This window comes from Pteropus alecto, unplaced genomic scaffold, assembly GCF_000325575.1.
Source record: "Pteropus alecto unplaced genomic scaffold, ASM32557v1 scaffold143, whole genome shotgun sequence".
NCBI classification, from domain to species: domain Eukaryota; kingdom Metazoa; phylum Chordata; class Mammalia; order Chiroptera; family Pteropodidae; genus Pteropus; species Pteropus alecto.
The window spans coordinates 157673-170248 of NW_006434828.1; the positions used below are offsets into that span (position 1 = coordinate 157673).

At 45.9% G+C, this 12576-nt stretch overlaps 1 protein-coding gene across 1 annotated transcript in view; it reads left to right on the plus strand.

Annotated features, from left to right (window-relative positions):
• TRPM8 (transient receptor potential cation channel subfamily M member 8) overlaps positions 1-12329 on the plus strand; it is a 108021-nt gene extending 95692 nt beyond the window's left edge. Inside the window, 4 exon segments of the mRNA XM_006909887.2 lie at positions 2309-2499; positions 7433-7532; positions 8645-8678; positions 12275-12329. Coding sequence (XP_006909949.1) covers positions 2309-2499; positions 7433-7532; positions 8645-8678; positions 12275-12325 — 376 coding nt within the window. The 3' untranslated portion in view covers positions 12326-12329.
• The last annotated feature ends 247 nt before the right edge of the window (positions 12330-12576 follow it).

Sequence of the window (12576 nt, forward strand, 5' to 3'; positions counted from 1 at the left end):
TTGGGTGAAATTTCCAGAAGTAAAGCCACTGAGTCAGAAAGAAGAACATTTTGAAAATTATTTCTGTTATTTTTAAATTATAGTTGACATTCAATATTATATTAGTTTCAGGCACACAGCATAGTGGTTTGGCATTTATATAACTTATGAAGTGATCACCCTGATAAATCTAGGACCCACCTGACGCCATACATAGTTATTACAATATTATTAACTATATTCCCTGATGTGCTGTATTTCACATCCCCATGACTGTTTTGTAACTACCCACTTGTCCTTCTTAATCCCTTCCCTGTTTTTGCCCTACCCACCCCCAATCTAGCCAGCGATCACTTTGTTCTCGGTATCTATGAGTCCGTTTCTATTTTGTTTGTTTATTTTGCTTTTTAGATTTTACATACAGATGAGATCATATGGTATTCGTCTTTCTCTGTCTGACTTATTTCACTCAGCATAATTCTTTCTAACACTTTTCCGCGCCATCACAAATGGTAAGATTTCATTCTTTTTTACGGCCGAGTAATATTCCGTCGTATATACGCACCACCTCTTCTTTATCCAGTTGTATATCGATGGGCATTTAGGTTGATTCCATACCTTGGCTATTACAGATAATGCTGCAAGAACATAGGGATACATATATCTTTTAGAATTAACGTTTTAGATTTTTTTTCAGAGAAATACCCAGAAGTGGAATTTTATTTTATTTTTTTGAGGAACTTCCATACTGTTTTCCATAGGGGCTGTACCATTCAGCAATCCCACTAACTGTATACAAGGGTTCCCTTTGCTCCACATCCTTGCCCACACTTGTTGTTTGTTGATTAATTGATGAAAACCATTTTGACAGGTAGAGGTGAAATCTCATTCTCTGATGATTAGTGATGTTGAGCGTCTTCATATGTCTATTGGCCATCTGTATGTCTTCTTTGGAAAAATGTCGATTCAGTTCCTCTGTCCATTTTTTGACTGGCTTGTTAATTTTTTTGGTGTTAAGTTATATGAGTTCCTTATATGTTTGGGGTATTAACCGCTTATTGGATGTATCATTGGCGAATATCTTCTCCCATCTAGTAGGTTTCCTTTTTGTTTTGTTGATGGTTTCCTTTGCTGCACAAAAACTTTTTAGATCGATGTAGTCCCATTTTTTTTTGCTTTTGTTTCCCTTGCCCAGGGAGATATGTCCAAAAAGATATTACAGAGAATAATGTCAAAGAGTGTACTGCCTGTGTTTTCTGCTAGGAGTTTTATGGTTTGGGGTCTTACATTTAAATCTTTAATCTCTTTTGAGTTTATGCTTATATATGGCATAAGAAAGTGGTCCGGTTTCATTTTTTTTTGCATGTATCTGTCCAGTTTTCCCAACACTGTTTATTGAAGAGACTGTCTTTACCCCAGTCCACGTTCTTGTCCCTTTTGTCATAGATTAATTGACTACATAAGCGTGGGTTTATTTCTTGGCTCTCTGTTCCATTGATCTATGTGTCTCTTTTTATGCTACTCCATGCTGTTTTGATGACTATATCCTTGTAGTATATTTTGATAGTACCATTGATACCTCCAACTTTGTTCTTCTTTCTCAAGATTGCTGTGGCTATTCGGGGTCTATTGTAGTTTCATATAAATTTTAGGATTATTTGTTCTAGTTCTGAGAAATTCCATTGGCATTTTGATAGGGATTGCATTGAATCTACAGATTGCTTTGGGTGGTATGGACATTTCAATGCTATTAATTCTTCCTTCCCATTAGCACAGTATATGCTTCCATTCATTTGTATCTTCTTCAGTTTCTCTCTTCAATGTCTTATAATTTTTCAAGCATAGGTCTTTTATCTCCTTGGTTGAATTTATTCCTAGGTTATTTATTTATTTTTTTGATGTGACTGTTAATGGGAGAGGGGTGAACATTTTTAAGGCCATCAATGAGTATTAACAAACCGCATTCCCCGATGGTTTACAGTTAAACTCTCACAGCATGAGGGCAAAATATCACCACGGGAGTATCTAACATAATAATAGACTAATGAAAAAAGAGAGTCCTCGAAAGGGCTTGAAATAAAAATCATTTTTAAGTTCATTGGACATTTTTTGTGTGTGTGATCAAAAAAAAAAAACACACAACACAACAAAAGCCAGACCCAATTCTGGCCCCGACTGGATAGGGAGCCCCTGGCAGCAACATGCATGCTTCTCTCCTGCCTGGACTTAAACCATTACAGTGATGGCTTCGAACCAGCATCGCTGTGGTTGGCAGTCGAGCGACAGGCGCGCGGAAGCCGAGGCTTGACCTTGTCTCCCCTCCCGCCAGCTACACCGTGGGCACGGTCCAGGAGAACAATGACCAGGTGTGGAAGTTCCAGCGCTACTTCCTGGTGCAGGAATACTGCAGCCGCCTCAACATCCCGTTCCCCTTCGTGGTCTTCGCGTACTTCTACATGGTGGTCAAGAAGTGCTTCAAGTGCTGCTGTAAAGAGCAACCCGCGGAGCCCTCCGCCTGCTGTGAGTGCCAAACCCTCTGGGGCTCGGGGTCGCAGGCACTGATGAGTTTCCGGGGAGCGTGCGGGGTCCACACCTGTCTGTCCGTAAAGCTCAGGCAGCCGGCCAGCCAGTGACGTACTCGAGAGAAAGAGTGGAGAGCAGGTTGAGAGCACCTCGCCCCCTGCCGGGAGAGCCCTATGTGGGGGAAGTAACTTTTGGACAGACACAATGATCCTGTAAATAGTATGTCGAACAAGCTTGATTTATGGGATGGTATCAAAACGTGACTTTGTTTTTGCTGCCTGTTGCTGCTGTGAACTTTATTCCCTGGGAAATATCAGCCTTGACTCCAGCAGGGCTCATGACTTTTCTGTTCGCCCTCAAGGAATTAGAAAGTTCACAATTACTCAGGTGCGGTGGGGTGGGGTGCAGCTTCTGGGCCAACGTCTCCATCAGGCCCAGCTCCAGGGTCTTCAGGGTCCACGAAAGCCTTTTAAAAATCAGAAGAAAAAGAATGAACTTTTAGTCCACAGAAAATATGTTGGTAGGTATTTGTCTTTATACCAACCCAGCCATTAGATACTTTTAGTAATTTTTTTTTTTTTTAATCTGATGGTGGGGAACCCATGAGGGCAAAAGTACCTGAGGGCCTGGGTGGCTGACGTGGCCTGGTTTGCCCAGAACTGCCCCGTCTTAGTACTGAGAATTCTGCATCTGGGGAGCGCAGAGGGGCTGGGGTGCATGAATGCAACACATCCGTGTCAAGCACCTTCCATGTGGCAGCTAGGCTCCTGGCGCCACGCTGGAAAAGCAGAGGTTATCCTTGCCCTTGACCTTAATAGACGTGTGGGAAGTGCTAATTTTAGGGCACGGGCAAGGCTCCATGATAGCCACACTACGGACACTTTCAACCCCAGACTAGAGTAAGTCAGGGAAGACTTCCTGGAAGAAGGGGCTATCTAAGCTGAGACCCCAGGGATGAGATGAAATCAGCCAGGCAAAGGGGCAGATGCTGGCGGGGGGGCCTTGGAGCGAGGCGTGCCCAGGGAGAAGAGGGCGTAATGGAGGTGAAATGAGCGGAGCAAGGGGGACGTGGGGCTGATGCACAGCTGACGAAGGACCCTGCGCTACGTCCTCCAGCCAGGTTCTCGCTCCTCACAGTCAACTTAGAGAGTGGGGAGCAGGGGAGGAAGTATGTGCCCCGCACTGGAACACTAATGGTAAAAAATAAAAATAGTCTCTGTTGAATGGAAAAAATGGATATCGAGGGCAATTGGGAAGGGGGCGATCTAAGGCAGAACTAGTGCGAATAATTAGAGGAACACGGTTAGGTTGTTCTCGTCTCCGTATCGGTCTTTGCCAGGATGAGTTAGAAACTTTCTGCTCCATCTGTGCCTTGGTCGCAGGTGTCGTGCCGTTCAGTGGCCGCTGGGCATGTGCGTGTGCCTTGTCCTCTGGTCTTGCCTTTGTTGTACCTGAAGGTGGCCCCGACGTCCGTCGGTGGATTCACGTGGCGTGTTGGGTGGCTCATTACCAAATATTTTGATGATTCGGAGAGTAAAAATACAAATTTTGCTAACCTAGATATGATAATTGGTGGCAATTAAGAACAATTTAACTTGCCAAGAAGCATCAATTTTTTGTGGTGTTCTTTGCATAGGAACGGAGGCAAGATACCAATGGGTACGACCCTCAGCGTTGACCACAAAGCACTGCTGTGCTGTCCCTGGAGCTTCGGTCCCCTAAAGTCTGGCTTTCAGAATGTAAACCCGTGTCACAGTCTAAAAGGTCCTATAGTCTGCTCTTTTAACAGCATTATTTCAAGACATTAAGTGTCACTTTTGGGATGTCATTAGCTATCACACGTTGTAATTGCCTTTCTTGATGAAGAAAGTGTTTTGACAATTCCAGTAAGCTGCTGCCTTTCTCCCCATCATTTTGCCTTTGAAGACAAAGTGAGTAATTTCTAACTAAAAGGATGAAATGTCTTTATGTCAGAGATGGAATTAGAAGTTGAGACCTAGAATTTGATTGTACTCAAAGACCATGCCCAAAGGTCAGAGGCACGTGATGATGTATCTCAGAACTGTCTTTGGTTGTCTGGAAGCCGTGTCGTGGATGAGTGTCTACAGGACGTGGGGGAAGGCTTAGGGGACAATCTATGCCTTCAGATTTGGAGGCAAGCGTAAAGTAAATTTAGGAAATGAATTGTCAACTAGAGCCTCTGGGAATAAGTTTTATATTTTTTTCCTTGCATGGGTGGACTCCGTATAAATTAAAAACAATGTCTAACAATTAGTGATATCTAGGAAAACTATGAGTAGTCATGTGAGGTAGTGAATTCCTCAATCCTAGTTGGATTCCGATCGGGGGGGCGGTGTATGGGGGCGCTATGGGAGATGAAGGTCCCCTCTCTAAAGATGCCCTGCGCTCGGTCCAGGGTCAACAGAACCAGGAAACTCAGCGTGTAAGTAAGAACAGCTCAGACCTCTGGACTTAGATGGAGTCAAGAAGGCAGGACGGAATGCATCCCATCTTCCCAAAACTTACTGAATGAATGAGTGCAATATAAACATAAGAATGAAAACAGATCCCTCAATTTGGTCAGCAAATGGACAGGAGCTTCAGCTGGAGGAAGCAAACAGGCCAGAGGGGCCCCTGGGAGAGTGATAGTCTTAGGACAAATGGGGACATAGTGTGTGCCCTCGACTTCCTCCCTCCACAAACAGTCCTTACTCTCAGGAAGGAGCCAAGAAGTAAGGGGAGTAGGGGACCACGGAGGGACAAGGTCCTTGTCCACCCGATCGGCAGTGATGACGAGGGAGGGAGCTGAGAGCCCAGTGTCTTCACTGGACACCCGGAAGTGGCCGGGCTCCTTGAAGACCTCTGATTCCAAACACCACAACGCTCTTGTGCTTGTCACGGCCTCTCACGGTAATTCGTTTCCTAAATTTACGTCTCATTTGCCTCCAGTGACGGAGAAGCCATGGAATTTAAGCTCAAAATTGTTCTTCTTTGGAGGAAAATGCAAGATTTTTCAAACAACTTTCGGAAAAGGTAGAATCCAAACTTTCATTTTTGGTACTTTTTTGGTGACATCTTCAATTATTAAAAAAAAGTATTATATTTTTATAAAACAATATTTTTCATTATTGAAAAAATAATCAATATTCATTAATAGAACATCTGAAAAATATAGAAAAACACAAATAAGAAAGAGCAAGGGCACATGTAACCCACCATCCAGAGATAAATATTATTAATATACCAGTGTTTATTCTGTTATTCTTGTGTGGGTACATAATAATTTGACTGCTCTGTGCATTCATATTAACAGCATATTTCAAGACATTATAATCTAATTTGTTCATTTAACTAATCATACATCATGGCCATTTTCCACATCCATAAATATAAATCGGTATGACAGTTTTTAACTGGAATAGTCCATTGTGTTGATGGACCATAATTAATTGAACCAATCCCATGTTGGTAAAACATGGTTTTGACTCTTTTGTTATGATATAAGACTGTGATAAACAATTTTATGCATTCGTTTTTGAGCACGTCGGTGATTTTTTTTTTTCCTTTGAGTTATTTCTAGAAGAGAAATCTCTACGTGTAAGTCTTTTGCTATTGTCTGCCCCCACTGCTCGTCCCCCACCCCCTAGGACTGTAGCAATTTAGATTTCCCGGGATAGAGAAAGCCTGCTTGTCCGCATCGTCGCCAGCACAGGGCGTGGTCGTCATTATAGACCTGCTGATTTTCTGGATTGGTGGTGAAAATGCCTGGACATCATTTCCACCAGCATTTCCTTGACTGGGGAGAAGCTGGTCAGTTTTTCTGTGGTCACTTGTCATTCTCGGTCTTCGGCCACCTGTGTGCGGGAGACCTCGCCTTTCTTCGCTGTTTTTTATGTACTCTTATTGGGCTTCCACATGCTTTAGTTTGAGGATGATACCTCAGAAATTATGTTGCTAGGAAAAATACAAAAGACTTTCAGTTAGGATGTATTTTCTAAAGTGAGTAATCACCATTTTAAAAAAATCTGAAAAAAAAATCGAAGAACAAGGAAGAGAAAAAAAAGAATTCTGAATTCGCTGTGTAGGATTTGCTTCAACCCTGCCCCGTCTTTGACTCCCAGTTGATTCTGCTTAAATCCAGGGAGCTTATATAATTCTCTCTAAACTCTAACGTGTCGATGAACAAATTTAAAAGTAAAAACTAGAGGCATTTACTCCAAGTGGACACCTGCGTCAGGTGTGGAGGATGGCCGTCCATCGCACTGGTGCCTGAGACCAGGTGACACTTTGTTCTGTTCTTTTGTTTGTTGCATCTGGAAGTTAAGGTGCTGGAGGAAACCGAGCTGAGGGTCTTGCTGGAACATGCTGCGGGCTCGTCGGGCAGCACGCCCTGGCGTAGGCGGGGGGAAGAGACTGGACACAAGCATGTCCCTGGGGATCTGCTCCCAGCCCTCAGGGGCGCGGCACTGACATCAGGGCTTGCTTGCCTCTTCTCCAAACTTCCTACCCCCATTTTAGGTTTAGGGTAGTCAATCCATCAGTAATTATTCAACACAGTGATCAGCTTAGCATTTTTAGGTCATCGAAATGGAAGAAGAACATGTAGGATCTGCGAGAACCAAATTCATCAGTGAAATAGCAATGATGCTAGGTCACGAAACACACAGACGGGCTTTGGGTCGATCTCTGCTTGGAGTAAAGATCGCATCCTGTTTCGTGCAGGCAGCTGAGTTCCTCGCGGTTACTGAGAGAGTCACTAATGTCACATCGCCCGGCGGCTGCCACTAGCAGGTAGCATTAGTCAGATCGGCTCGTGCAGGACAAATCAGATTCTCCTGGTTCCGGAATCACAAAATGCCCAACAGGTGTCAATTCAGGGGTAAAGGGCAAAGGAAACAATTCAAATGTTTTTTCTTTGTCTTTATTCAAGGTTTGAAAAATGAAGACAACGAGACTCTGGCGTGGGAGGGTGTCATGAAAGAGAATTACCTCGTCAAGATCAACACGAACGCCAGTGACGCCTCGGAGGAGTATGCCGACTCTTCGTTTCTGCTCCTCGGGGCTCCTCGGGGCGCCCCGGGGCGCCCCCTGTATACGTGAGCCCACAGAGCGTAGGCAGCGTATTTGAGCCCGCTCTGTCAGGAGGTTACGCGAGAGCAATAGCACCAAAAGATATTGCCCAGGCAATCGAAGGTGACAAAGGCGTAAACGCGTGTCCGCCTTTCAGGAAGGGGCAAAACCACCTCCCTGCCATCCTGATTGTCCTTCATGGCCCTGGGAAAGAAAGACGCTCTTGGAGCCTGCAGGGCAGGGCCTGGGAACCAGGTGACAAGAGTGAGGTCCCTCTGCCACGACCTCAGAGGTAGATTCTGGGAAGACCACAGGTCACGTGCAGCAGGCAGCACCTTGAGGTGCCACGCACATACCTCCACGATGAAGTCAAGTGATAGGACGACAGGAAAACTCTGGTTGATCTGTTGCCAACTGCCCCTGAGATGTCCTGAATGTCACTTATGGGTCACGTGGAGTTGTCATGAACATCCCATAGCTCTAGATAAATCCATAGGTGGCTCACCAGTAACGTGTTACGCAGGGCCTCAGGAGTGTGCCCTTGTACCGTGTGTACGGGTGGGCACGGTCAAAGGTCAGATGTCGCAGACACTGAGAGCCCCAAACGCACGTCAAAATCCACTCTGACAAAAACAGTAAATGTAAGCACAACGGATCTTTCTGTCAGGTCCCACACGGCTCCCGGGGCCGTGGGACACTGTGCTTTTTCTTTGAGTGCCGAAGCAGATGCCCCGAGCCTCCTGCGTTTCTAGACTCTGAGATCTGGGTTTCAGAAATGAGGGATGAACCTTACAGGTCGTCTGTCACCACCCCATCAGCATAGGTAGATGTATTTGCTGCACTTCCAACTGGGGTGAGAACAGAATTCTGCTTCGTTTGGGTATTAGGAAGAAAGTAAAAAAAAAAAAAAAAAAAAAAAAATCGTAAACGCAGCTGACATCGATTTAGTTAAAAATGAAAATGATCTGCATTTTGCTCTTTAAAAGGCTGTAAAATGGAGCCTAATAACCCTTTCTCAATTTCTCTTTCTCTCTCTCGTTCTTTCTCTTTCTTTTTTTAAACTTCCTTGAAGAATGAGGCACCGGTTTAGACAGCTGGATACAAAGGTACGGTTCTGTTTATAGTTTCAGGAGTATTATTTTTATCTCTATTATCTTCGTGCTTCCAGCTAGAGGTCAGTGATTATGGTCCAAAAAGACAAGAAGTTCATTATTTAAAAAGAAAAACAAACAGGTGTGACTGTTTGCATCCAGTTTTCTGCGCTCGCTGCTTATGGGCTGCGTGCTGGGCGGGGACCACGGCTCGGCCGCTCCAGCCCGCATGGCGTGGTCCTGAAGTCCTCTCTGTAGAGTCAGGTGTAAGACGCCGGCCGCCACGGGGAGCACCACCGAGGCCCGGAGAGTGGCTTGGGAGCCTGGGAGCCTTTCTGCTAGCCTTCGGTGCCACTCGAATTTGTCGCCCGTTGAAAGCGAAGGACGTCGCAAATGCACAAGCTCCCAGGGGAACGCTGGGCGTGGGGAGAAGGTGCCTGCGCCCGCCCTGAGCTGGAGAGCCGGAAGCCATGGTTAGGTTCAGCCGAGGTGGCAGTCGGCTCACAAACACGGGATCGCGTCAGGCCCTGACGAGAAGACGGTAGCTGGCACTTTATCGTGGTACCTTGGAGATGCCATCGAGGGTGGTGACATTCACGTCGCCTCCCAGTGCCTCACTGTGTGGCAGCCTGACAATATGCGCCTCCAGCACCCAGCACCTCGCCCGTGAGAGGGTCTTGGTGGACACGGGCCGAAGGTGCCCCAGCAGACCTCCCACACGAGAATGCATCCGGGTCACAGTTTCTTGGTGACTAATTTGTGTTATGGACCATCAGCACTTTTAAAAACCGAGGTTGTGTCCCCACGGGCCCCAGCTCCTGAGCTCTGGGCCCGTGCAGGACGGTGGGTCCGTGCCCGGTGCCTTCCTGGCCCCCCAGTTAGTCTCCTCCTCCTAGTCTCCCCCCTTCCCTCCCCTGGAACTGCCAGCTGTGTATGTTGGTGTCAGCTCCTCAGGATGATGGTGCATTCTGTGCCGACAGTCGAATGTTCTCGCCACAGTTCACTGTGGTTAGCTACTGCCGCGTAACAAACGACCCCACACTTCAGTGGCTTCAAACAACCGTTTTATTTGCTCTTGCTTTTGTGGGCCAGGAATTTGGGAAAGGCCCAGCTGGGCAGTTCTGCTTTACATTTTCTCAGCTGGCCTTTCGGGGCTGGATTCAGCCGGTGGTGAGGCCAGGGTCTAGCACCTCGGTGCTCTTCCATGTGACCCCTCTGATCCCTGTGGCATGGGCTTGTAACCCACCTTTTGATGTGGGAGTGGCACGTGGGTACAGGGAGAAAGGAGCAGGTGGCGGTCACCTTTGGAGACGCACTGCCACGCAGGAGTCTGTCTTCTTGTGGCTACTCTCATTCCAATGTTGCGTGCGTACCGATTTCTAATTGAGTCACCAGAGAGATGCCTATTTCATTAGAGTTGTGCACTGTATACAGATGGCCGTGCTAGGATGTATGTCATGGTTATGACGTGAAGAGAGGGAAGAGTAAAGTGCTGGATATTTTTGAAGATCGGAGGAGATTTATAGACTATTCAGAGAATATAGGAAAGGAGCATTAAGGGACCGTATTCTAAGATTATAATGCGCAATATTTGATGCACATAAAACCTTATGATATATTCATTTTTCTGCATCGTACATTTGTGTTTAAATATATTGTCCGCTGCGTCTATACCTAGGCCACAAAGCACATAATATTTATTGAGCACCTGCCACGTGCCGAGCACTGGGCTCAGTGCCATCAAAGCAGACATGGCCCCTCAATCTTACAAATGGACGCTTCATTAAATGGTTTGGGATTGGAGCGTTTTCAGGCTGAGTTGTGTAGGAGTAGGGAGCAATTACGATTTTCTAAGCATTCCAGACTGCCTGGCGTGGGCTCTAGGGACTTGCCTGGGCATCGTGTTCGTAGAGAAAATGGGCTCTTTCCGTTGGTTTCATTGTTTTACTTGTGGGTTCACTTCGCTGGTTTTGGGGGGCATTTTTGGAAAGTAGGCTTAGGAGTTGGGCTGAAGCTTCCTCAAGCCGCGCCTGCTGCTGACCCTCCTCGGGACAGGATGGCCGCAACTGAGACGGGAGAGCGAAGGGCAGGGCAGGAGCCTCGGTCCCCCTGGACACCTGCCAGGCCCGGGTCAGGGGTCATCGGACAAACTGACCTCCAAACAGCGAGAGTCTGAGGGTCACTTGGGTTCGTTGCAGCATGGGGGTCTCAAGACAGTCCCTCTTCCTACCTACTGGCTGGCTTCCAAGAGCGAGGAAGCAGAAGCCACCAAAGTGGGGACAGTGGGCCTGAACAGTGGGAGTGGTGGGGGCGGTGGGGGTGAGGGCTGAGGGAGACACGTACAATGAAATCATAATGGAAGGCTGTCCGCACACGTGTGCGAGCCAGGGGTCTCCGGGGACCTCAGAGACGTGCTTGTCAGCTCGGTCCCCTTGGCGTCCCCTGGCTGTGGAGCTCAGCCGCTTCGCCGGCTCCCACAAGAAGTCCACCTCCACCCTGCGTTTTGTAGGGTTGAGGGGAAATTGGGCGGGTCCCACGGGAGACTGAACTTCATAGCACAGAGCGAAGGCCGTCACCCGTGGGATCCTGCTACCTCCCGCTTCCCACCTGATGCCCTGCCTGCTCTCCCCTGTTTATGCCTCCCCCATCCTGTGCGCCTCATCTTCTGAGCAGCAGAGAAGTCTCCTTCCCATCCACAGAGGACTTGAGAGATCGTCATTTGTTTCTTGAGCAAACCCCTGGAGTTTATGCCCTAAACAGCTACATCAGCAAACATCCTAGATCAACAGAGGCTCCCAAAAGCCCCTCCAGCGAATAGATAATGTAACAGGAAACGAAGTCATTCACAATTGACCTTAAGTCTGTAAGTAGGGATCTGACTATGCCTTCCTCCTTCAGGCATCCACTGGCCCTTCTGGTTTCCTTCTGTTCTTTAAAAAAAGAAATTTAAATGAAGAGGTCATTACTGGAAATAAGCCCAAGTTAAACACAGGTTTTTCCTTGAGTAAGAGATATAGCAAGTTAGAAGCCAATTTATAGAAATCGCGTTATGTCTACAGCTTTTATCAAGTGTGTCAATATGGCGTATAATTTAAAATGAGCTTCATGCATCACAAGTAAACTTGTGAAATATGCGTGTATCAGAAATAATTTTATTATGCCTTTTATAATTTTTACTGGTTTTTCGTGAGGGGAGACACTTTATTTGCAAAAACTTGATTTATTAGTATTTTACTTCTTTCAAAGCAAGACTTTATTGGTATCTTATAATTTCATTAGTATTAGTTACATATAACATTATAATTTATAAATATCATTCCTCCGTGTTCTTAAAATCTATTATTTCTAGCGGTTTGCATTTGAGTGAAGCTAATACTAGTTGGCGCTGATACTAATGGGTGCGATTTCAGAAAGTGAGCTATGGACAGAGTTTGAAATGTCACGTCGCTCCTCCTGCTGTGTTCCGGCCACGCACCAGACTCACTGTGTTATGTGTGTGTGTGAATGTGTGTGTATATATCTGTTTAATGGAAAAGCTGTCGAGTGATCATTTAAAATTCAGAGTTGGAAAATCGATCTTAAGACCAGTTCTGTCTTTTTCCCTTTCCAAGCTTAATGATCTCAAGGGTCTCCTGAAAGAGATTGCTAATAAAATCAAATAAAACTCATGGACTCTAATGGAGAAAAATCTAATTATAACAAGGTAAGTCATTTTAATGTTTGGGTTTTTTTTTTTTATTTGCTCGTAAATTTATATATTCTAAGACTAATTCAAAATTATGATCTTTTTCTCAGTTATTTTGTTTTCACATGTGATCAGATTTGAAAATAATGTGTCATATGAAAAATTCAAACAGCGCAGGGTGGTAGGAAGGAACGGGGGATGGGTCCCCCCTCTGTGTTACTTTCCCCA